The following is a 26,000-nucleotide window of genomic DNA, read 5'->3' on the forward strand; positions in this document are numbered from 1 at the left end:
GGTCCAAACCACTAATTAGCACAATCAGTTATTAACAGTTATCAGTCTGTGTCTGAGGATTATAACAGAACAGATCGGTCGGTTGAGTATTTAGGAAGTTGAGGCCGATTAAATCCTGAGGCTCATCACCTCTCAGTACAAGCGAATCTGTTCACAAGCGGACCTTGACCTCTCCAACATGGCGGACGCGCAGACGTATTGCCTCAGATAGCAAAGTAAAAGAATATACAGTAGTGAGACTCTTCACTGAGTGAGAAGACGCTGAGCCGCCAGTTTGTTAGGAGATTTGCTCATTCGCCATTTAATCTTGTAGACCAACTAAATGCTGGCCTGTCAGATCTGAAGTTAAGACAAAAAGATTGGAAGTTTCTGTGATATGGCCCCAAATAGCTAACTTAGGCTAAACGTGAAGACATAATGATAGTACACTGCTGGGCAAAAAAATGGGCCGAAAAAAAAAAAGCCAAAAATGGGAAAACGTAAAGATTTTATTGGTCTTAACAACAAAGCATTAATCAAACAGATAAAGTAACAATATGGGGTAGAATTTCCCTTCGATCTCTTTAAATGTTAAAGCTTTGTGTGTAAATTTGTAGACAACCTTATACAACCGTATACATTATTCTCTATAGGGTTTAAATCTGCACTCTGACCTACCCAAAACTGCCAGAAAAACCATTATATTTGATTTTGTGCCCAGGAGTGAACTGTTTATATGGTCTCAACATGTTTCAGTGTCACCTTTTAACTTCCACAGCACTACAAGTTGACCCTGCGAGAGTTTAACTGTTGGCTGAACCGGTTGTGCCTTGTGGGCGTGGTTACTGATCCATTTACCAGCAGCCCATCATCCGGCGTATTTTGCCACTGGAAAACTCGGCTCGGTCAGCGACGCTGTGTCATATCATAACAAGAGCAATGCGGGAATGTTGGCAATCCTGGCAAAGAAAGCCAAAATTTCTATGTACTAATTTCAGAATCCACAAGTGGCAGTTCATCCTCAATAAGGACAGCTACGACACTTTCTAGCGACGTTTTTACTTTTATTTTATTTTTATTTTAACTGTTACATAAACAGAACAATTTAAATAAAAATTGGTACAAGCGCCACCAGCACTCCCTTTAAATGGGTTTCCCGACTTTGCGCTTACATAAACAGTGGCGAACCAGTACAGGTAAATGGAGCACAATACCTCATTATAACTACAGCTGGCATTATAAATAGTTATAGTTTGGCAAGACTCAACTAATGTGGGCCAAATATATGGATGTATGTAAATGCATTGGTTTTTTGTGACAACATAAAAACACTGAGTTAAAAAATAGGCTTTTTAACAGATTAATTTCTGAGCGAACGGATTGATTTGATCTGTGTTTACACACTGAAACTCCTTCATTTCACAAAAAAGCCAGCTAAATTGTTCTTTTCCATGATATGGGCCCTTCAATGGGCCCTCAGCCGTTCACCGGTGAGGTCACGACTCGTTTTTCCACAACAAAGATGGCTCCCCGAACCGACCACACTGCTTCCGTGTCATTGACCAATCACAGAGCCCTCCCGCTGTTACTACCAGCCAATCAGCGCTCGCTCTTCTCTTCTTGAAAACATGTCGCCCATGAAGCTGTGTGTTCCAGGTAGGCGAGCGTCTCTAACACGTTTTAGAAACTTTTTTCGTACTAAATTAACAGATAAAACCTTTGGATAAGAGTGTTTACTAGCCGATATGCTGTCCGTGGCTGCTTCTGTGGGGGTGTTTGTGTGTTCTTCTACTTTTTTAACACGGAAAACGGAGTGAAAACGTGCTCATGCTTTGCTTACGAAGCCTATTTTTCGAACTCTCCGTTCCACCTTAAGTGGTGCAGTTCATTCTGGCGCGTGTAGAGGCACCAGCATGGAACTGCTGCACGATTTAAGGTGGAACGGGGAATTCGAATAAGAAGCCTGTGCAGGAACAGTGACTGTGCTGTTTTTTTTCTGTTAACATTTCTTAGAGAGTGGAACGTTTTGATAACTAACCTTAACAGATAATAATAATAGTAATAGTGGTAATTACTGAGTATCTGGGCTGCTTGTTGTTGACTGACCTTTACCTGCTAACTCGTTTGGTGAGCCCTGCCCACCTCACCGCCTCAGGCCAGCAGCTGCCACACATTCCACTTTCCCTCGTGTTTCCGCCTTTAAAGATCTGCTGGATGTGCCTTAACATGACCAGGAGCTTCACGCGGCACCTGTTCACAATGCTCGTGGTGTTCATGATGACAGAACTGACCACAGAAAGTGAAGGTGCTCTTCAGGGACATTCCCAGAGTAGCACCTCTATGAAAAATTCCTAGAAGAGTCTGACAGTAAACTGTAGGGCTGTATCAGTACACACATTTTCATAGTTATGCACAGTTTCTGATACTGAGGGTAATATTTGAGTAGATTTGTTATATTTAATGTGTTAAAAATTGCTTCAAAAGGTTCCAGTGCAGCATATCACTGCTGTCGGGAACAAAACTCTGTATCTCCATTTTTGACATTTTTTAGTTTTTGACATCATTTGAAAATGCCTGTGGTCCTTTATAGTATATTGTGTGTGACTTTCATGACGAATGGACCAAAAGAAATGGCCCAAAATGACTTTTTGTGGTTGGTGTAGTGTAGTGGGTAACACCTCTGCCTTCTGTGCTGTAGACTGGGGTTCAACCCCCAGTAAACATCCTACACTATACCAATAAGAGTCCTTGGGCAAGACTCCCAACACTACCTCCACCTACCTGTGTAAAATGATCAAACTGTAAGTCGCTCTGGATAAGAGCGTCTGCCAAATGCTGTAAATGTAAATGACTTGGGGGAAAAATTCTGGTTCCATTGACTTACATAAAAAGTAAAGTAAGTTTTTTGCTTCTCCTGTTCAGTTATCGTTTTGGAAATACAAGGTTTTGTTCTGACAGCAACGTTGTTTTTGTCCAAAATGTCCAAAAACACACACTTACAGGCGGTTCTTTAAGGGTTCTGCAGTGAAAGCAATGAAATGCGTTCTATATCAAAGCATTTCATGCTTAAATTGTTCTTAGCATGGTGGAACGGTTCTTTAGATCGAACTTCATGTTGTAACGATGCCATTTTTTGTGCTACGTAGAACCATTTTCAAAAAGGTTCTATATAGAACCTTATATGACACATTCTCCATCAATCTAAAGAACAGGTTCACCCTGCAGAGAACCATTTCAGCATGCAAATATATAGAACTCATGGTTCTAAATTCAACCATTGCCTTGATTAAAGGTCCCTTAAGAGTGCAGGTTCTATAGACTTCCAGTATATTTGGTTTATGATATTTTATGTGTTAAAAAAACAAAGATTCCAGTCCACACTCTCAACACAAAGGGTTCTTCGTAGTAGTACCAAAAAAAGTAGTGCTCGCCACTTGGGGTGGGCAATGTGACGATACTTCATTGTTATCATGATACGCTGCGCAGCAATATGCTTTTCTAACATCATCAGCAACAACCGACTGCATGTTTCATCATAAGGAGAGCACAGTTAGTCCTGTAATCGTATTTGGTACATCAGAGGTCGTGAAACATTGAAGAAAAATCACTAGTTTTAAAGTTTTATAGTACGTATCACAATATTTAGTGTTTCAGGCTTCAGGAAAACGAAATATTGTGATACATATTGTGTGTTGAGAAGATGCCTTAAAGTATCATGGTGTTATTTTTTTTCATATCGCCCACCCTCACGCTCCCCTGTGGAACTGAAATGTGAGGGTTTATGGAAGGTTTTATATGTATATGGTATAACATTAGAGTTTTTTAGGGTTTTTTGTACTGTTACAGCTGAACTGCACTGTTGTCCACAGTGGGAATCAGACAAGCATATCGCTCCTGTCGAAACAAAACCTTGTATCTCCAAAATGGTAACTTTACAGGAGAAGGAAAAAACATACTTTACTCTTAATGCAAGTCAATGGAACCAGACATCTTTCCAAGTCATTTTGGGCCGTTTCTTTTGGTCCATTCATCATGGAACTAACACACAATGTAAAGGGCAACAGGCATTTTCAGATTATGTCAAAAACTGACAGCAGCGATATGCTGCACTCTTGATAAAGATGGTTCTTCAAGGGTTCTTTAGCAAAGAAGATGGTTCTATATAATCATGAACGTTCAAAGAGTCCTTTGCATGATTAAAGCGTTCTTTGTATCATGAAAGTGTCTTTGAGATTGATGAAGAATGTGTTGTAGATGGTTCTGTATAGCACCAAAAAGGGTTCCAGGCTAAAGAACCCTTTTTGCTAAGAGCGTACCTCTTGCCTTGTGTCCACCTGTGTTGCACAGTTTCACACATTAATTCTTTCAGTATTCGATACTGTATTGAAGTCCCTTCACCCTCACAGACCTGTGCAGTGCAGGTGGAGCGCAAGACTGCAGGTGTGAAAGCGTAAGAAAATGATGGTGCGGGACCCAGTTTGATTATGGCTGTGTGAGATGTTGATGGCTGCTCCTGCAGGTGAAAGGCTGTGCAGTACGGAGGACTGCATTCCCGGAGCAGGAACGTATCTGCGGCACGGCTACATCTTCGCCTCGCTCGCAGGTTACGTGCTCAGGAGGAACGAAGGGGAGGAGGTGAGCAACCTGCAGGGACACACAGCGGTTGCGCAATCGAGGCGCACGCATAAGATTGCGCAATGAAGATATATGCAAAATAGCATTGCAGTCCGCAAGTTTGGTCATGCTACTAGATGCCTGTTTTTATTTCTTTCAGAGGACCTGTGTGTTGTACTGGGTGTCTGTAACAAGTCTGTTTGTCCTCGTGTTTGCAGCTTCCTGTGATTTCAGTCGTCAAAGAGACAGAAGCGCAACTTTTGCCTGACGTCGGCGCCATCGTCACCTGCAAGGTGAGCACGAGATTTGCTGCTGTGTGAAAAGACAACACTGTACTGTGATCGATGTTGCGACTTATTGGAGTTGCGATAAAAAAGTGTTGGGGAACGTCTAGATGGGACATGGTTCCGAGCTTGGCCTGCATTATTTAAAAAAAAAAGTTTTAATTGCCTTTATTTATCAAGTCATTGTCATGATGCACAATACATTTCAAGATATTTTGTTTTTCAGAGGTTTGATAAGTTGGTACGGATACAAAGGGGCCAGTTATGGCACAATTAAAAAATACTATCTCAGAAAAGTATTGTGACATAATGTGACAGTTTATCACAATAACGAGAAATATTGTCACATTGTCCACCCCTAGAATATACCAAGTGCATATTGGGGAGCAGTTGAAGAGTCAAGGTTCCAAGCTTGTCCTGCATTATTCTTACCAAATTTTTTTTCGCTTTTAAAATAAAGTTATGCTTTATTAGTCCCACAACGGGCAAATTCACCTCCGCATTTAACCCATCTGTGCAGTGAAACACCCACATTGACACTAGTGAGCACACACACTAGGGGGCAGTGAGCACAGGGCTAGCTCAGGGCATCGAACCGGCGACCTTCCGGTCACAAGGCTGGTTCCCTAACCTCCAGCCCACGATAATTTTGGTATCACATTTATCAAAAACATTGGGTCGCTCATTAAAAGGTCTTATTTACTTATTGTCAGTGTAGTGAAACAATGTATTGTGCAGCTTTCGCTTGCATTTATTGATCTATTGTTGTTGGAACAAAACCTTGTATCTCCAAAATGGTAACTTTACAGGAGAAGGAAAAACATACTTTACTTTTAATGTAAGTCAATGGAACCAGATGTTTTTCCAAGTCATTTTGAGTTGGTTCTTTTGGTCCATTCATCATGGAATTTACACACAATGTAAAGAGCAACAGGCATTTTTTGTTCCAACAACATATATATATTGTGGCTGAAATGAAAAACTATTTCCACGTCTGTTGTAAACATGCCCACTCGCATGCCACAGCACTGTTGCAGTAGTGTATAGTAGAGTGAGAGTTTCTGTCTTTAGAACTTTTTGAGGGGTTTTGAGAGCTGAGAGTAAAGGTAGAATAAAGACACCTGGCTAATGTTCCTTCTAGGAAGTAGAGCAGACAGATTCATTGTTTTTTTTTTTATCAAAATCACAATTTGAAGCAAATTGAATAAGTTCGATTTTCAAATAGCACAAGCTGCAGTTTTCATTCTAGAACTCATTATAGAATAGAGATGTAACCTAATACCACAGAGCTTGTGAACAGCTTGTAGGCGAGTTAGACTAAACAACCAAACACCCTGTGCTGTGACTTACAAATAACAGAAATGACTCGTCAGATAAGGACAACAACAACCTACAAGCTGAATTTGTAAAGCAGCTTTGCTGTCTAGGTGCCTCACTTCAGTTTGGCCTCTTTTGTTTTGCTGACAGTTAAATTGTATGGTATCCAGTTTTTGCTCAATAAACAAAGAATCACTGTTTTCTTTGTGTTTTTGTTTGACGACTGAGGTCAGAGATGCTGGCTTGGTTATATATATTAGCCTATATGTCAGTGACTAGGCTATGGTTGACTCTACAAGATGCCAATGGTTATGTTATATCTGCATAATGCAACATTAACTTAATTGCTTTCTGTCTTTTTCACAATAATCAGTTCTTTGCGTTAACCTTCCCAGGTGACGAGCATTAATCCACGTTTTGCAAAAGTGCACATCCTCTATGTGGGCTCCACGCCTCTTAAAGACAGGTTCAGAGGCACCATCAGGTATGTATGCATGCACATGCACACAGTGCCCAGGGGCGTTTAAACCTGTAGAGTAAACCACATGTTGTACTACATGATGTGCTATGCAAAGCGTCTAGCATCTGATGTATGGGAGCATGGGTGGAGCAGAGCGCTGCAGGAGAAAGTTCAGCCCTCAGTTATATAAAGCTTTTACCAAGCCTCGTGTTGGGAGCGGACCTGTTTTTAGTCGAGTCAAAAAGAACTTCCGCAAGCATACAAGCCCAAACTCCAAAGCAGTTGGTACATAACAGTGTGATTAAACAACACAGTGCAGTACAATACATTACATTATAATGCAGTAGGTACATAACAGTGTAATTAAACAACACAGTGCAGTACAATACACTACATTATAATGCAGTTGGTACATAACAGTGTAATTAAACAACACAGTGCAGTACAATACACTACATTATAATGCAGTTGGTACATAACAGTGCAATTAATACAGTGCAGTACAATGCACTACATTATAATGCAGTTGGTACATAACAGTGTAATTAAACAATACAGTGCAGTACAATATACTACATTACAATGCAGTAGGTGCATAACACTGCAATTAAACAAACAGTGCAGTACAATACACTAAACTGTACAGTACAGTAGGCAGGTGGCAGTCTACTAAAACAACACTGCAGTACAATCAGGATAGATATTTAGACTTTTTAGGAGGCAGTTTGTGTGTTTATTGACTAAAGGTATTTTTCTCCTGCACCTACAAAAACAAGAACTCATGCAAATAAGAACCACTGGTACTTAGGGTTCTGGTTCTTGTTCATTTTCCACCTGTATTCAACTTTGGGCTTAAGTTATCTCTTAACTGAGAAATCCTGTTTTGTGAAATACCACCTCTCCCTCTTTTAAGGGTTAAAAACATGCAGAACCAGGCCCAGCAATACATAAATCCATATGACAAGAAACTACAGATACAAAGGCTCAGAACAGGTGTGAAGTAAAAGCACACTGTTTGAAATAGTCAGATTGTTTTTGTTTGTTTGTTCAAGCTAACCAGGAGGATTCGGTGTGTTTAATACAACAGCTTGTGTAGTTCAGATTTGTTGTTTAATAACAGCTTCTAAGGTATTCCAGAGAAGCCACAAATATTCAGCAGGTCTTGCCAAGACGCTTGAAAGGCTTTCACTTTTTCACTCTTGTATTTGTTTAAACAGGAAAGAAGATGTGAGAGCGACAGAGAAAGACAAGGTGAGGCCGGGAGCAGCCCCAAACGCTAAAAATGCTAGCATAAAAGCTGCTAAGGGCGTTTTAACATGGTTTTTCTTTTACAAACCCATTTCCAAAAAAGTTGGGATGCTGTGCAAAACGTAAATAAAAATAGGATGCAATGATATACGAATCATGTACAAACACATTTTTAAAGGAAAATATTACAAAGACAACATATCAAATATTGAAAATGAGAAATTTTATTGTTTTTTGAAAAATATTTGCCCGTTTTGAATTTGATGCCAACAACATGTTTCAAAAAAGTTGGGATGGGGGCCTGTTTACCACTGTGTTTCATCACTCTTCTTTTAACAACACTCTGTAAGTGTTTGGGAACTGAGGAGACACTGCTGTAGTTCTGAACGTGAACTGTTTCCTGTTCTTTTTTGATACAGGATTTCAGCTGCTCATCAGTTCAGGGACTCCTTTGTCGTGTTTTTCATTTCATAATGCGCCACATTTTCAGCAGTGACAGGTCTGGACTGCAGGCAGGCCAGTTTAGCACCCGGACTCTTTTAATACAGAGCATTGCTGTTGTAATACATGCAGAATGTGGTTTTACATTGTCTTGCTGACATAATCAAGGCCTTCCCTGAAAAAGACGTCGTCTGGATGGCAGCAAATGTGCCAAAACATGTATATATCATTCAGCATTAAAGGTGCCTTCACAGATGTGCACATCACCCATGCCATGTGCACTAATGCCCCCCTATACCATCATGAATACTGGCTTTTGAACTGTGCAACTGATAACAAGCTGAGTGGTCTTTAGCCCAGAGGACACAGTGTCCATGATTTCTAAAAAGACTTTCAAATGTTGATTTGTGGACCACAGGACACTTTTCCACTTCCCCTCAGTCCATTTTAAATGAGCTCGGGTCCAGAAAAGGCGGCAGCGTTTCTGGATCCTGTTTATGTACAGTTTCTTCTTTGTGTTTTAGAGTTTTAACTTGCATTTGTGGATGCAGTGATGAACTGTTTTCACAGACAGTGGTTTTCAGAAGTGTTTCTGAGCCCATGCAGTGATTTCCACTACAGAATCATGTCTGTTTTTAATGCAGTGCTGCCTGAGGGCCCAAAGATCACAGCCAGCAAATACTGGTTTTTGGCCTTGTCCCTTACATACAGAGATTTCTCCAGATTCTCTGAATCTTTTAATGATATTATGTACCATAGATGATGAAAAGCAAAAGTTCTTTGCTATTTTATGTTGAGAAACGTTATTCTTGAATTGTTGCACTATTTGATCGTGCAGTCTTTCACAGAGTGGTGAACCCCTCCCCGTCTTTACTTCTGAAACACTCAGCCGCTCTATCATGTTACTGACCTGTTGCCAATCAACCACCGGTGTTTTTTTTATAGCTTTACACAACTTTACTAGCCTTTTGTTGCCCCCGTCCCAACTTTTTTGGAATGTGTTGTTGGCATTAAATTCAAAATGGGCAAATATATTTCAAAAAACAAAATTTCTACATTTCAACATTTGACATGTTGTCTTTGTGCTATTTTCAATGAAATATAGGGTTTAAATGATTTGCACATCATTGCATTTTGTTTTTTATTTAAATTTTGCATAGCGTCCCAACTTTTTTGGAAATGGGGTTGTATTTTGCATCATTTGAAGATGCCAGTTGCTCTTTACATTATGTCAAAATATCATGAAGAAAAATCCAGATGATCCAAATTGACTTAGACTAAAATATCTTCACATTACCTTCCACTGAAAGTTAAAATTGATCTTTTCTTCTTCTGTAAAGTTACTTTTTTGGAGATACAAGTTTTTTTTTTGGTTTCAATTACATGTTATATTAGTAGTCTGTAATAATGGTATTAACTACATTGCAGTGACAGATGTTTAGCTATGCTGGTACATTAACAGGTGGTTTATGCTGACATTGCTAAAGCAAGACAGCTACTAGACGCGTATAAAATCAGTCATTATTTTAACCACATTAGCATTTGTAGATAAAACACTGCTTTGGGTGTCTAATATTTTTAGTAAATATTTCAATAATAATTACATTGAAACGACTTATAACTAGCTATTCTTGTATGCAAAAGTTTTTGTACCCTTGGTCAAATTCCATGTGAAAATAAGGTACAGGGGAACTTCACCAATTTTTTAAAAATTCTACATAAAGGGTTAAGATGCAAACAAAATCATTCAGAGTGGTTTGGTGTGAAATACTCTGTTCTAGAGAAACTTACTGAGTCAGAATTGTTCACAGTGGTGGTGATAGGAACCAGACGTCCACCTCTAAAAGCTCCCTCACAGAAAGTTACTACATGAAATGGTTATAAATAAACTGCCTGATGTCTGAGACACTGTTCTCTGACAGTTTTGAGGTAGTTTTGCGCTACAATGTCCTTTCTAAATCTGTTCATATGGGAGAGATACCGCTCTGAATGACTTGGTTTATATCCCAACCACTGAATTATACAGAAATTTTGAAAAACTGGTGGAATTCCCCTTTAAACATCTTCTACAGAAAACACACTTCTGCTGAATTTAACAGATTGAGGAAAAAATAAAACTTGAATGTGGCCTGTGCAAAAGTCGGCACATTAAATATTGTTTTATTTTATCCAATATGTTAAACTCAGGAAATAAATAGAAATTGTGCACTGAAATGAGCAGAAGAGTACATGTGTGAGTTGTTTACCATAGATGATTGGTTAACCTATTTTCACTTAGAAAATCAACAAGACAAGTAATTTGACTTTTGCATATTTTTTATGTTTCTGCAGGTGGAAACGTACAAAAGCTTCAGGCCTGGTGACATCGTCCTCGCCAAAGTGGTATCCTTTAATGTGTTTCACACATAATCTCAAATATGATCACTCTCATGTAGTTTGTGGGTGGGTGATGTGGCAGAATTATCATACCACAATATTCTGACACAAACAGAATGCACTTGTTGTGCCGCATTTAAAAACTGCCATCAAAAACTGAGTACAGTGATTTTTATTCAACATTTCATGCTGTGCAACACTAAATCCAACTAAACAGGACTAATTGTGCTCTATTTGTAAAACATGCCATTGGTCAGTGTGTAAGTACTGATCATGTCCACAGAATGCTCAGAAAAGTGTATTGTTTTTCGTGATAACAAAATTGTTCATGATAATGATGAATATCATCATATTGCCCACTTCTAGAACAGCTGATGGATGTTAAAATAGTTGCTGTGAGTGGAGGCTTTAGTTTTCTCCTGAACTCCTGCACTGTCATCGTGTGATGCTCACAGAATTGATATGACACTTGCTGTTGACCCTTGACTCCAGCGGCCAGATCTCATTGGGTGATGTGCAGTCGAACTATCTGCTGACCACGGCGGAGAATGAGTTGGGTGTGGTCGTGGCTCACAGTGAAGCAGGTGAGTGGACACACCCAGTCAGGTGGAGCAGGTGATGGTGCAGCAACCCGTCATGCATGTGTGCCTGTAACAAACCATGATCTGTCTCACGAAGTACGTTCAGCTAAGATGGACCATGACTCAGTCTCAGCTTCACAAAACCTAAGACAGCTGTCCTTAAAAAGGGGGATTCCAACGACTTTTCAAAATTTCTGTACATTTCAATCATTAAGATGTAAACAAAGTCGTTCAGTGGTTTGATGTGAAATGATCTGTTCTTGAGAAACTTACCAAGTCAGACATCTGAAGAGTTTAATGTCTCTAAAAGCCCCTTTACTGAAAGTTACAACAACATGTTTTACGATAGTTCCGAGATTCAAATACTTTTTAAGGTATTCTGTTAACAACATTACATATAAAAACTCAGGAGACACGTGTAGGCTCACTGGTGGTTTTGGAGAGTAAATAACATGGCTATATTTGTGTTGTAGACAGTGTCTGTGTTTACATTCAAAGATTTTCTCCAATCCGATTGAATACGTTCCAATTTTAGACGAAGACTGAGGTGTTTTATTCTCACTCTGCTCAACAATCTGATGAAAATCTCTGTTTACATCCACACTACAAGTAATCAATCCAAAATTACGCGCATGTGTAGAGAACCGCTTAGCGTAGACGTTACCATGACAGCGAGCATCACGTGAGTCCAGTCAGAGTGAGATGAGCAGCAGTGAGCAGTGCTCATGTTTTTAATTACTTTAAAATGATGTCAGACTCAGGAAAACGTCCTTCACATGACCTTATTAAAGCAGGCCGAGAGGAAGACGTCGTGTTCTGAGACACATAAGCTGGACGTCCGTCCCACCGCCGTCTTTTAAAGACCAGAGCATAAACTTCGTCTCCTCTGCAGACCAGTTTCTGCTCCGCCATGTTGAACGGTATAAACTTTCACTACAAACATGATCAGAACGTACTTAAAGTTTCCGATAGGGAATGTAATCAGATACAGGCGTTTACATGGTTATTATTCTTCTATTTAACTGATTATTTACAGGATTACCCACCTCGTTTAGTCGAATAGATATTGTATTCTGAATGGATTAATCGGGCGAATTCTATTCCGATTGAGCTATTAGTTGGACTATAAATGGATTATTAGGCTGCATGTAAATGTTACCATGACTGTGACCCCTGGTTCCTATCACCACCACTGTAATATAATCAGTTTCTTTACAGAGAACCATTTCACATCAAACCACTCTGAATGATTTGATTACATCCCAGTGATTGAATTAGACAGAAATTTAGAAAGATTGGTGGTATTCCCCTTCACTTGTTTTCCGACAGCAGTTCGAATTCTCTGTTAAACCAGGTTTAGATATTCAGGCTGTTTAAATCATGTATGCATTAAAGTGTGACATTTATGAACAGGCAATCGCATGAAACAAGCAGACGAGTATTAGAAGCTACAACATAAAATTTAAGATGGAAAAAAGTCAAATCTATTTTTTTTTCAACTGATGAACCAAAAATAAATGCAACATTTTTTGCAGGAAATGATGTAAAGCATTTTGTCTCTAGAAGTGAATTTGATGGGAGTATCACTTGCAATTAGTGTATGGAGATGTAACTACAGAGAGATTCCCTCGAAAGAGGCCCCGGATATTCTGTAATAGCTCTCAGTAGGATGAAGCAATTTGAATCAAACAATGTGCTCCTCAGTATATGGAGCTTCGAATAAGCCGGGATGCCCCTGCGTCGGACCGATGAGGCAGGCGACGGACAGCCTCCATTTGCAGCTTCCAGGTGCAAAACCCCCGTACCCCTTCACTCAGTCACTCGACTTCTCATCAGGATGGTGCTGTACAGTATTGAGCAGCGCGTCTTCATGGTCCGAACAAACTGGGTCACCAATTCGTGATGTGATGTCAGAGTGAATTTAGGAAGAAATATGGAGTGTCTCTCAATTCCGGGGCTGCGTCCTTCAGAGGCTGCATTTAAAGGCCGATTGCGTCACAGCGGAGCGACTAGGCCGTACCATTTTGAAGGCTCCTTCATATGCGGCCGATAAATGTGTCCTCCTTTTCCATGGCAACGAAGGATCCAACAGATGCATCCTTCGCCAGCCAACATATCCTGAAGTTCATTAAATGCCGGCAAGGATTCCAGAACATGGTGGCATCAACAGAGAAGCGAACGGCGGCTGAATAGTACACTTTTTTAAATATAAGTTAAATATATAAGTATTAGGTTTAAACTGAGGCGCATGGCTAACAGTACAAATGCTAAAAATAAATAAATTAAAAAACACCAATCTCATCAGTAGCCAGCGGTGAAGCATCTCCAGTTCTAATAAATTAAAAAATAAACAACTAAATTCAAAGTTTTTGGCCTCATCCGTAAAGAAGGATGCCCCTGAATTGGGACACACTGATGGTGTTCGTGACGTACCCTTAAACGGTGTTAGTCAGAAGATGGTACGGAAACTGGAAACGATGGGATCATTGATCCCTTCTCATGGAAGAGGCTGTCCGAAAATGCAATCGATTACACACACGTCACGGTATGTTGTATATTTTTTTGGTTCAGATTGCTTCATCCTAACGGGAGTTACAGCAGAATAATCGGGGCCTCTTTCGAGTGAATCCCCCTGTATTAAGGCAAGGGGACAGATGACCAAGTATCAGAGAAGAAAGGGTGTCTGAGGAGATTATGTCCTCATTGTATGGCTTGATGAGCTTGTTTGACTAACGTTCTTTGCTCTCCATCCATCGTGGCCTCAGGAGCGCAGATGGTGCCCATCAGCTGGTGCGAGATGCAGTGTCCCCGCACGCACAACAAAGAGTTCCGCAAGGTGGCGCGGGTACAGCCGGAGTACCTGCAGGCCTGAACTGGACGTCCTGTACCTTTCCATCCTTTACCCCCGGAACACACAGCTTCACACGCAAACGCAGGCCATGTACACGTGGTCCACCGCGAGACTAGAACTCTCGGGTTCTTGCGCAGAAATTCCGATTTGGACTGTAACATTTTATCATCAGCATCAAAACCTGTTTTATGCTCTGGTTAAATGTGAACCAACCATCCTAGAACTCAAGGGGAGGCAGCACTCTAGAACCCCTGGGATTCTGATTCTTGGGGCTGCATTCTAGAACCCCAGGGATTCTAGAGTGTCCTTCTAGAGACTTAAACTGGAGAGTAAGTGGGCTTTACTGCATCACTGCGATGACGCCATCTGCAAGTCCAGGACAGCTAGCTTTCCATAACGGGATTTTGAAGTATTGGTCATTTATTTTGGCTGCACTGTATTCAAGCCTCTGTAAAACACATGAACCGCTTACAAAATGATCAGAGATGCTATCGTCGCTTCCCGTTTCATTTTATTCTCAAATATGTTTTCGTCCTGCATTTTGTAAACTTTCTCCCCCTTTTTTCCTCTTTTCATTTCTGTACATAGAGTTCATGTATTTACAAGAGCCACAATAAAGTGTTTATTCTAAATAATGCTGCTCACTTCATGTTTTAATATATACAGTTTCACAGTGACTGATCAAGCTGTCTGCAGTTCGTTAAAAAAAAAAAAAAGAGTCATCTGTTTTATCACTCAGCAGCTCCTCCGTTAGTGGTGACACATGTAAATGAATTATTTTACACCAATGCACATGGACCTCGTGCGTCATTCCATAGTCGGATTTTCTCGAGTCCTGAGGTGCAGAAAAAGACTGCAAAGCTGATCCTTTTTTGTGCTGTGTACACTTTTCTACTGAATGTCTATGGATCCTCTGAGTTTAAGGTCATTTAGCAGCCATGCTACAAGCAATTTAACGTTACTGCACACTGAAGTGACGTCACGTCACACCGATACGTGACTATTAACTTCAACGCTATTATACACCAACACCAGCTACTCCAACTGAGGCCTAAATCTCCCAGAGCTTCTAAGTAACCACACTCGCTTGCTGGTTTATGGACTTTGGTGAGGGCAGTCTTAGACGTTCGTTCAGTGCACAGCAGTGTTCGCTTGCATGTAGCAATAGTCCTATTTCGAATCCTTAACCACCTCGTAAATTGGTGGAAACATTGGGCCTCGTTCACCAGCCGTTCTTAAGAAGAACTTTAGTCTTAAAACCCACTTGCGCAGTCCTTACAAAGCTTCTGATATTCACCAATGTTTTCTTATCTGCGATTTGTTCTTAGGTAAGAACACAATCTATACATTCAAGAGCACGAAGGTGAGGACAGTTCCGCAGTTCAAGAACGTCATGAATCTGACGTAGGCTTTTTCTTAGGACCTTCCTCAAGAACAAATTAAGGAAAAAACTTAGGAAGATGTTGGAGAACGAGGCTTTACCACGGGAGGAATATTCAAAAACGTCATTCGTTTTCGTCATTGAGAAAACCGGCTTTAGACCTGGAGTTCCTAATATGGCCATGACACCGACTACAGAATGACAACACAGCTTCAGGTCTATTGTGTCAAAATAAATAACACCTGATTGGATGAATCTGGCTTAAAACTGGCAAGGCAGTCAGAATCAAGTGACTGAGACCAACATAATACCTAGCATAAAAGCAGTTTCAGTCCAGATACAGGGCCTAAAAAGTGAACAACCAGACTATGACCATGTTTAACATGACTGGCATTGGTTATTTCACCCAACAATCACCTCAGATTAGAGAAACAATATTTCCAGAGTGAAATATTTAAAAAAAACGGGAATATAAATATTTAATCGCTGGATCTGATTCCCTACAGGACAGTTTTCCTCAACTGAACTTGCTGTTCAGTCTTTTTACGGTAGGACAGCCTCGCAGCACAGATCTCACATCCATTCACAGGTCCATCCGTTGCCACCTCAGTCATCAAATCGCACTGAGTTTCGAGCGTTGATGTCAATGGCAAACTTCTTATTGGATGGTGCTGTAAACCCTAGCCCCGCCCCTTTGTTCTGTAAGTCCATGCGGCGGTTCTGGGCGCGCTCAAACTCTCCCATGAGATCCTGCTGTAAAGTCCTCTGGCCCTCCTGTCCCAGAGCCATGTTTCGTGTTCAACTGACCACTGTTCGGTCTGATTGATGGGCTGCCCTTCTTGAAGCCGCCCATCAAGCGAAGGAACTTCATCTGTCTGTCCGAGCTGTCAAAGTGGGCAGTGTCCCACTGGCCAAAGTTCTGGAAGGAAACAAAAGTCAAACGTTATAATGTACAAAATTAAACATTATAAAGTTACCAAATTAATGTAATTTGTAATGTGTAGTACCCATAATTAGGTAGTACTTTGCTATGAATATAATGTTCCAGGTTGTACTGGCTACAGCTGCTGCAGTGCAGCCTCTAAGTGATCTCATAGATGATGTTTTATTATATTGAATATGAAATCATATCATCATACCTGCTGTCGGAAGAAAACCTCGCATCTCAATTTTTTGTCGTTTTTTAGTTTTTAACATAATCTGAAAATGCCTGTTGCTCTTTACATTGTGTGTAAATTTCATGATGAATGAACCAAAAGAAACGGCCCAAAACGACTTGCAAAAAAGTCTGGTTCCATTGACTTACATTAAAAGTAAAGTAGGTTTTCTCCTTCTCCTGTAAAGTTACTATGTTGGAGATACGAGGTTTTTTTCCGACAACAGCGATATGTAACACTGGCTCTTATTCATTAAAGTGGCCTAAAAGTGCCAGATATGATCTTTAATGACGTAAGAACTACTCTGAATCTAATTCATGAAGCTTTTTGTACAACGTGGAAACAAGCAGAGATTTGTGTGCAAATGAGTCAGCGTCAGTGCATGAAATCAAGCGCCAGCCTACCAGCACCTCATTTACATGAAGCGAGCCTTATTTCATGTAGGGACTCAATAAAATAACAGCACTGAGAGGTTTGTGAGCTCGTAGCCAGAGTTTGAGGACAAGCAACAAGCCCTGCTGACCAAACTAAAATTACGACCACTGCAAAGAATGAAATAAAATGAACACAATATGAAATAAGCAAAACGTTTTACTTTCTTTAAGACGGTATAATGAGGTGATGATTTTTCCACAATAACAGATGAAAAGCTGTATTATTGCAGTGAGATGCTTCTGCACTGGCTGTGTTCTCTATTTTTTTCTTGCTACAAGTCAGTTTGATAGAAATGAGCTGCTGGGCAGCAAAAAGCACTGAAATAATTTTATTTGCAATTTGCCCAAATAGTGGATGGAAACATTACTTCAAGCTACTTTCAGCATTTGTTCAACTATGCTTGCATCTATATTGGGTGAAGCACATAGAAATCACAGCAGTTTTATAGAGTTCCGCTATTTGAGGAGACTAAAAGCAACTGCAGACATTTTAACCGTTATAATGAGAACAAGACCAACACAAAAACATTAACACATCCTCTATAGAGAACACAGGTCTGCACATTTAATGCACAGTGTTTATTTACTGAATTTAAACACTGGGAAATACATAAAACATCAAAAGTGGTCTGTGCAAAAATTATACCACATTTATTTTTATTTTTTTTCCCCTTAATACGTTGAATTGGCAGAAAAGGGCCACATTTAACTGTGTGCTCTCTTAGAAAATCAACAAAACATGGAATTTGACTGGTCAAACCTTTGCATACGACTGCATATGTGAAGGAGATGTTTGTGTGGATACTGACCGACTTGGGTTTAGACTCCTCATCGATGTCTCTTTGCAAAGCTAACCTCCGTGCCTGGAAATGCAACAGTACGTTGGATTAGATGCATATATGAAAGAGACAGTAGGGTCAGTCTGTTTGTACTGGTGTTTACCTGGTCGATGGAGATCTCGTCCCGATTTCCTGGCTTTGCAGACAGGAACACAACATCACTGGGCTGCAGAGACACAACAGCACTATTAAACCAGGTCCAGATCACTGCACATAAAGTAAATTCAATTCTGAATAGATTTATACTGCACAGAGATGCTATTTGGTCCATATCATCATTATTAACATGGGTTAATATCTTCATTATACTTATAAACACAATACAGTGTACACTGTCAAAGGGTTTGGGGTTATTATAAAATGTATTCACACAAATCAGCATGTTTTTATACATAATATGTGTGTGTGTGTGTATGAGCGTGTGTGTCTGTGTGTGTGTGTGTCTGTGTCTGTCTGTGTGTGTGTGTGCGTCTGTGTGTGTCTGTGTCTGTGTGTGTGTGTCTGTGTGAGTGTGTGTCTGTGTGAGTGTGTCTGTGTGTGAGTGTGTGTGTGTCTGTGTGTGTGTGTCTGTGTCTGTGTGTGTGTGTGTGTGTCTGTGTGCGTGTCTGTGTGTGTGTGTGTGTGTGTGCGTCTGTGTGTGTGTGTGTCTGTGTGTGTGTGTGTGCCTGTGTGTGTGTGAGTGTGTCTGTGTGTGTCTGTGTGAGTGTGTGTGTGAGTGTGTCTGTGTGTGTCTGTGTGAGTGTGTGTGTGTGTCTGTGTGTGTCTGTGTGTGTGTGAGTGTGTCTGTGTGTGAGTGTCTGTGTGTGAGTGTCTGTGTGTGTGTGTGTGTGTGTGTGTGTGTCTGTGTGAGTGTGTGTGTGTGTGAGTGTCTGTGTGTCTGTGTGAGTGTGTGTGTGTGTGAGTGTGTCTGTGTGTGAGTGTCTGTGTGTCTGTGTGTGTCTGTGTGTGTCTGTGTGTGTGTGTGTGTGTCTGTGTGTGTGAGTGTGCCTGTGTGTGTGTGAGTGTGTCTGTGTGTGTGTGTGTCTGTGTGTGTGAGTGTGCCTGTGTGTGTGTGAGTGTGTCTGTGTGTGTGTGTGTGTGTGTGAGTGTGCCTGTGTGTGTGTGAGTGTGTCTGTGTGTGTCTGTGTGTGTGTGTGTGAGTGTGTCTGTGTGTGTGTGTGAGTGTGTCTGTGTGTGTCTGTGTGTCTGTGTGTGTGTGTCTGTGTGTGTGTCTGTGTGTGTGTGTGTCTGTGTGTGTCTGTGTCTGTGTGTGTGTGTGTGTGTGTGTCTGTCTGTGTGTGTGTGAGTGTGTGTGTGTGTGAGTGTGTCTGTGTGTGAGTGTGTCTGTGTGTGTGTGTGTGAGTGTGTCTGTGTCTGTGTGTGAGTGTGTCTGTGTGTGTGTGTGTGTCTGTGTGAGTGTGTGTGTCTGTGTGTGTGTCTGTGTGTGTGTGTGTGTCTGTGTGTGTGTGTGTCTGTGTGTGTCTGTGTGTGTGTCTGTGTGTGTCTGTCTGTGTCTGTGAGTCTGTGTGTGTCTGTGTGAGTGTGTGTGTGTGTGTAGTCAGTGTGAGTCTGTGTGTGTGTGTGTCTGTGTGTGTGTGTCTGTGTGTGTAGTCAGTGTGAGTGTGTGTGTGTGTGTAGTCAGTGTTGTGTACTCACTCCTGTTTCTGCGATTTCCTCCGCTTCTCTCTCAACCTTCACTCTGATCGTCTTCATCATTAACGTGGCGTCAGCAGCTGCCTTCTTCACCTCCGTCTCGCTCTTTTTCTTTTTCTGCTTTTCTTTCGTTCCACTCTGAGAGAGATTTCCATCGCCGTCTCCCTCTCTCTCCGGCTGAGCTTTTTCCTCAGCGCTTTCCGTCCTTACCGTCTTCTTCTGTTTCTTTTCCGGCTCTTCTTCTTTCGTTCGTCCGTTTATGCTGGTGCTTTTTTTCCTTTTCTTCATCTGTTTACTTTTCATCCCCTCTGCTTTTTCAGGAGACGATAAACCGCGTTCTTCTTCTTCTACGCTGGACGTTTTCTCTTTTTTCTTCTTCTTTCTCTCCTTCGGTTCTTCTCTTTCAGCCGCCGCGGCCTCCTCTTGTCCTGCGCTCTCTTCTGTCTTCTTTTTCCTTTTCTTGTTCATCTTTCCTGCTTCCGTTTCTCCACCCACCTCCTTGTTGTCCAGAGCTTCGTCTCCTGGCTCCGTCATCTTCCTCTTCTTTTTCTTCTTCTTGGTTTCCGTCTCTCCGTCTGGTTCCAGGCCCATCTCCTCCCCTCCTTTTTCCTCCACTGATCCCTTTGTGCAGCCTTCCTCGGATTTGCCTTTAGCTTTCTTCGTCTTTCTGACTTTTTCTGGTGCATCGTCCGTTTCTCTGCTTCCTTCACTCATCACTTTGTTTTCTTTCTCTTTCACTTTTACCTTCTTCTTTGGAGACTCAACTACACCCATCTTCGTCTTCATCGCTGGAGCTTTTTTCTTCACTCTCTTCTTCACTTCTTCTGGCGATGCTTCTTCATCCGCTGTTCTTCCAGCCTCAACAACCATCTCCATGGCTTCCCCTTCTATCGGTGCTTCTTTCTCCAACTTCTTTTTCTTTTTTCTTTTTTCCTGTCCTCCCTCGTTCATCCCTTCCTCACGGTCCTCCTCTATTTTGGCCTTCTTTTTCTTCTCCTGCTTTTGAGGAACGCCAGCGCTCCTCGTTTCCACACCTCCCTTGTTGATGTTTACCTCCATCCCTTCTTTGACTTTTTGGGTCTTTTTCTTCTCCTTCTTTTCAGGAACTCCTACATCCCTCGTTTCCAGACCTCTCTTGTTGATGTTTGCCTCCATCTCTTCTTCCTTGACTTTTTTCTCCTCCTTTTCAGGAACTCCTACATCCCTCGTTTCCACACCTCCCTTTTTGATGTTTACCTTCGTCCCTCCTTCTTTGACTTTTTGGGTCTTTTTCTTCTCCTTCTTTTCAGGAACTCCTACATCCCTCGTTTCCAGACCTCTCTTGTTGATGTTTGCCTCCATCTCTTCTTCCTTGACATTTTTCTCCTCCTTTTCAGGAACTCCGATATCCCTCGTTTCCGCACCATCTTCACTCGTCTGCTTCATCCTTTTCTCTTTGAGCTCCTTCTTTATCTTCTTTTTCTTACCTTCCTTTTCTGGAACCCCTACATCCCTCGTTTCCACACCTCCCTTGTTGATGTTTACCTCCATCCCCTCCTCTTTGACTTTTTGGGTCTTTTTCTTCTCCTTCTTTTCAGGAACTCCTACATCCCTCGTTTCCACACCTCCTTCACTCGTCTGCTTCATCCTTTTCTCTTTGAGCTCCTTCTTTACGTTCTTTTTCTTCTCCTTCTTTTCAGGAACTCCTACATCCCTCATTTCTGCACCTCCCTTGTTGATGTTTACCTCCATCCCCTCCTCTTTGACTTTTTCCTCTTCCTTTTCAGGGACTCCGATATCCCTCGTTTCCACACCCTCTTCACTCGTCTGCTTCATCCTTTTCTCTTTGAGCTCCTTCTTTATCTTCTTTTTCTTACCTTGCTCTTCTGGAATCTCCACATCCCTCGTTTCCACACCTCCCTTGTTGATGTTGACCTCCATCCCCTCCTCTTTGACTTTTTGGGTCTTCTTCTTCTCCTCCTTTTCAGGAACTCCTGCATCCCTCGTTTCCACACCTTCACTCGTCTCCTCCGCCCCTTGTTCTTTGAGCTCCTTCTTGATCTTCTTTTTCTTCTCCGCCTTTTCAGGAACTCCTTCATCCCTCGTCTCCACACCTCCTTCACTCGTCTCCTCCTTCTCTTTTTTGATCTCCTGCTTTTCTGGAACCCCCACATCCCTCGTTCCCAGGGTGGTGTTTGCCATCGTCCCCTCCTCTTTGACTTTTTTCACCTCTTTCTTCTGTCCATCTTTTCTGAAATGCCCACGTCCCTGGTTTCCATTCCCGCTTCTTTTTTGGAACTCGTTGACTCTTTTTTTCTTTTTCACGTTGTTCTGTTTCTTTTGCTTGTTATTAGGCGTTTCTTTAACTGTCTGCTTTACAAGCAACTGAGCTTGATCTTTCATTGCTTTCATCTCAGCCTTCCTGGCCTTTTTTTTCTCAGCTATCTTTTTCCAAAACTCCATCTTCTTCCTCTTTGCAGCACTGATCGTAACGCCTTTGCCTTCATTCGGTTTTGTGTCTGGTTCGGCCTCCATTGATAAATTCTTGGCTTTTCGTAGGAGGTGGTTCAGCATAGAGATGACACTCTGCCACCGCTGCTCTTTCGTTTTCTGTGCCTTATTAGTCTTCTGCTGCTTTGGTGCATTACTTTTCTTCTTTTTCTTCTTAGTCTTCACTTTGGCAGTCGGGTTTGGCACCATCTGAAACAACAGCAACACAACATTAAATGAGATTCTGTTTTATTGATATGCTGAATCTGAAACCGTCAGGCTTCACTTACACATACATTACAGCTCAAACGTTTCATTTACACTGATCAGGCAAAACATTATGACCACCTCCTTGTTTCTCTGCTCATTGTCCATTTTATCAGCTCCACTTACTATATAGGTGCACTTTGTAGTTCTACAATTACAGACTGTAGTCCATCTGTTTCTCTGCATACTTTGTTAGCCCCCTTTTACCCTGTTCCTCAGTGGTCAGGACCCCCTATTTGGGTGGTGGATCATTCTCAGCACTGCAGTAACCCTGACGTGGTGGTGGTGTGTTAGTGTGTGTTGTGCTGGTCTGAGTGGATCAGACTCAGCAGTGCTGCTGGAGTTTTTAAACACCTCAGTGTCACTGCTGGACTGCGAATAGTCCACCAACCAAAAATATCCAGCCAACAGCGTCCTGTGGGCAGCGTCCTGTGACCACTGATGAAGGACTAGAGGATGACCAACACAAACTGTGCAGCAGCAGATGAGCTATCGTCTCTGACTTTACATCTACAAGGTGGACTGACAAGGTAGGAGTGTCTAATAGAGTGGACAGTGAGTGGACACTGTTTAAAAACACATTTATACAATCCCAATTCCAAAAAAGTTGGGACGCTGTGTAAAATGTAAATACATGTAAATCTAAACAGAATGCAGTGATTTGCGAATACAATAGACCCATATTTTATTCACAGTAGAACACAGAACACAGATCAGATGTTGAAAGTGAGACATTTTACCATTTCATGAAAAATACTAACTCGTTTAGAACTTGATGGCAGCACCGCATCTCTAAAAGTTGGGACAGGAGCAGCAAAAGGCTGGAAAAGTAAGTCCTACCATCTACAGTACATAATATCATCAAAAGATTCAGAGAACCTGGAGAAATGCCTGTATGCAAGGGACAAGGTCGACGGTCAATATTGGATGCTCGTGATCTTCGGGCCCTCATGCAGCACTGCATTGAAACCAGGCATGATTCTGTACTGGGAATCACTGCATAGGCTTAGGAACACTTCCAGAAATCATTGTCTGTGACCACAGTTCGCTGTGCAATCCACAAATGCAAGTTAAAGCTGTATCATGCAAAGAAGACGCCATATGTCAACACGATCCAGAAACGCCGCCGTCTTCTCTGGGCCAAAGCTCATTTAAAATGGACTGAGGCAAAACGGAAAACTGTTATTTGGTCAGATGAATCAGAATTTGACATTCCTTTTGGGAACCACGGACGCTGTGTCCTGCGGACTCAAGAGGAGAGGGACCATCCAGCTTGTTATCAGTGCACAGTTCAAAAGCCTGCATCTCTGATGGTCTGGGGTTGCATTAGTACCTATGGCGTGGGCAGCTTACACATCTGGAAAGGCTCTATCAATGCTGAACAGTATATAGAGGTTTTAGCACAATATATGCTCCCATCCAGACAGCGTCTCTTTCAGGGAAGGCCTTGTATATTTCAGCAACACAATGCTAAACCACACACTGCATTCATCACAACAGCATGGCTTCACAGAAGAAGAGTCCTGGTGCTGAACTGGCCTGCCTGCAGTCCAGACCTTTCACCAATAGAAAACATTTGGCGCATAATGAAATGAAAAGTCCAGCAAAGAAGACCCAGAACTGATGAGCAGCTAGAATCCCAAGAATGGGACAACATTCCTCTCCCAAAACTCCAGCAAATGGTCTCCTCACTTCCCAGACGTTTACATACTGTTGTTAAAAGAAGAGGGGATGCTACACAATGGTAGACACGGCCCTGTCCCAATTTTTTTGAGATGCGTTGCTGCCATTACGCTCTAAATGAGTTCATATTTTTCATGAAATGGTAAAATGTCTCACTTTCAACATCTGATATGTGTTCTATGTCCTTTTGTGAATGAAATACGGGCCTGTGAGATCAAATCATTGCATTCTGTTTAAATTTACATTTATTTACATTTTACACAGTGTCCCAACTTTTCTGGAATTAGGGTTGTACATTTATTTGCAATAAAACTGGCTTCATATTATTAGAAACAATGATTCCAAACTTCTGAACAGTGATTCCAGACTTTTGATTGGCTGGGTCAGATTACCATAACTGCACTAAGTTAGCTGATGACATTGTGGTCGTTTTGCTCGCTTGATTAAAGAACATGCATCACTCATGTTGCAGCACTTGAGATGTACAATATATTGAGGCTCCTTTTAAGGAAGCTGCTTCCTACACACTCCTCACTGTTGTCCACACACCATCCACAGTGGTCCGATTAGTCTTCTACACACATTTCCCAACATAGCACCACAATGGGCTTTGGACTGTGTCGTGTCATTTACTGTGTGGTATCTTGCATTGTACTGTTGGAATATCTGTCATTTGTTGCTGTAGATCAAATCCACCAGAGTCGAACATTGACACAAGCTTCCCTGGAGCAGACGAGACTAAAAAGCAGTCTGACCTTTTTGTATAAAGGCCTCAAAATGGCCAATATGCGTATTTGGGACATTGGCCATTTTGAAAGACTGCTTTTTAGTCTCGTCTGCTCCAGGGAAGCTTCTGTTAATGTTCGACTCTGGTGGATTTGATCCACCAGAGTCGAACATTATCGAATATTTACTGCTTAGAATTTCTCTGTTTTGAATTTGATAAAATTCTGAAAAAAAGTTTATTTCCCAGTTTAAATGAAACAAATCCAAGATTTTCAATGTGACAGAGAACAGACAGAGAAAGAGAATAAAAGAGAGAGAATGAGAAAAGGACAGAATAAATAGAGAGAGGGAGAGAGAGAGAGACGACAGATAGAGATAGACAAAGAGAGAAAAAAGTGAGATAGAAAGAGAACAGACAGACAGCGAATAAAAGAGAGAATGAGAGAAGGACAGAATGAGAGAGAGAGAGAGAGAGAGAGAGAGAGAGAGAGAGAGAGAGAGAGCAGGGAGAGATAAAGAGAGAACAGGGAGTGAATGAAAAAGAAATAGAACAGTAAAAAAGTGAGAGAGACGTGCGGAGGGAGAGAGCGAGAGAGGGAGAGAAGAGAATAAAAGAGAAAGAAGAGAGACAGAGACAGAACAGAGAGACAGATCAATAGAAAGAGAAAGAGAGAAGTGAGAGATAAAGAGCGAGAGAACAGAGTGACAGGAAGAGAGAGCAGAGAGAAAAGAGAGGAACAGAGAGAGAGAGAGAGAGACAGACAGACAGACAGAGAGAGAGAGAGAGAGAGAGAGAGAGGTCAGTTTGCACGGGTGAGAAAAGCAGAAGCGGAGTTTGCGCGGAGTTGGTGCGGAGTTGTGCGGAGTTTGTGCGGAGTTTCTCAAACGCCCAGTAAATTATAAACACAGTAGAAAGTATAAACACACGCACGCGCGGTGAAACAGGGAGAGCGATACTCACTGAAAACACGTGGAGCTGAACTCATCTGGAAATGTGTTTGACTGACCCGGAAGTTTAACTTTGCGCTAGTAAGCTTCCTTAGCAACAGCAGCGCGCGTCCTTGGCAACAACCGAGCGAGCAACAGTCCGGTCTCCTTAAAAAACGTTTTCCTGAAAACCTGACATTTTTGGGGAGAACATAAAGATCTCGCTCAAAAACCAAACGTATATAATCAACCTTCACTTATTTATAGCAAAATTTCACCCCGCTGAAAAAGGGTCAGGGGCCGAATCTCAAATGGCTCCCTACTCCCTACGTAG

The 26,000-nt window shown here is 41.6% G+C and overlaps 2 protein-coding genes across 2 annotated transcripts; one reads left to right on the forward strand and one right to left on the reverse strand.

Annotated features, from left to right (window-relative positions):
* The first annotated feature begins 1,583 nt into the window (after window positions 1-1,583).
* exosc1 (exosome component 1) lies at window positions 1,584-14,783 on the forward strand. Its single transcript, XM_036557198.1, has 8 exons — window positions 1,584-1,635; window positions 4,499-4,614; window positions 4,812-4,886; window positions 6,590-6,678; window positions 7,872-7,905; window positions 10,675-10,725; window positions 11,219-11,303; window positions 14,066-14,783. Exons 1-8 carry the CDS (start codon window positions 1,608-1,610, stop codon window positions 14,170-14,172), a joined length of 585 nt encoding a protein of 194 aa, XP_036413091.1. The 5' UTR covers window positions 1,584-1,607; the 3' UTR covers window positions 14,173-14,783.
* Window positions 14,784-15,026: 243 nt separating this feature from the next.
* Window positions 15,027-25,689, reverse strand: knop1 (lysine-rich nucleolar protein 1). The gene is given in 6 exon segments (XM_036557197.1): window positions 15,027-16,328; window positions 16,330-16,451; window positions 17,933-17,986; window positions 18,066-18,128; window positions 19,598-22,273; window positions 25,671-25,689. Coding segments are annotated over 5 exon segments (3,105 nt in total). The 5' UTR covers window positions 25,671-25,689; the 3' UTR covers window positions 15,027-16,138.
* Window positions 25,690-26,000: the final 311 nt, after the last annotated feature.

The sequence above is a fragment of the Colossoma macropomum genome, unplaced genomic scaffold, assembly GCF_904425465.1.
Source record: "Colossoma macropomum unplaced genomic scaffold, Colossoma_macropomum, whole genome shotgun sequence".
Lineage (NCBI taxonomy): Eukaryota > Metazoa > Chordata > Actinopteri > Characiformes > Serrasalmidae > Colossoma > Colossoma macropomum.

What these genes read in the sequence shown, in the direction of transcription:
- exosc1 (XM_036557198.1), top strand. Translation starts at nt 1,608, where the DNA reads ATGTCGCCCATGAAGCTGTGTGTTCCAG. An exon ending in GGAGGAACGAAGGGGAGGAG is followed by an intron (nt 4,615 to 4,811) that starts GTGAGCAACCTG and finishes TCGTGTTTGCAG; the next exon opens with CTTCCTGTGATTTCAGTCGT. An exon ending in ACATCGTCCTCGCCAAAGTG is followed by an intron (nt 10,726 to 11,218) that starts GTATCCTTTAAT and finishes TCCAGCGGCCAG; the next exon opens with ATCTCATTGGGTGATGTGCA.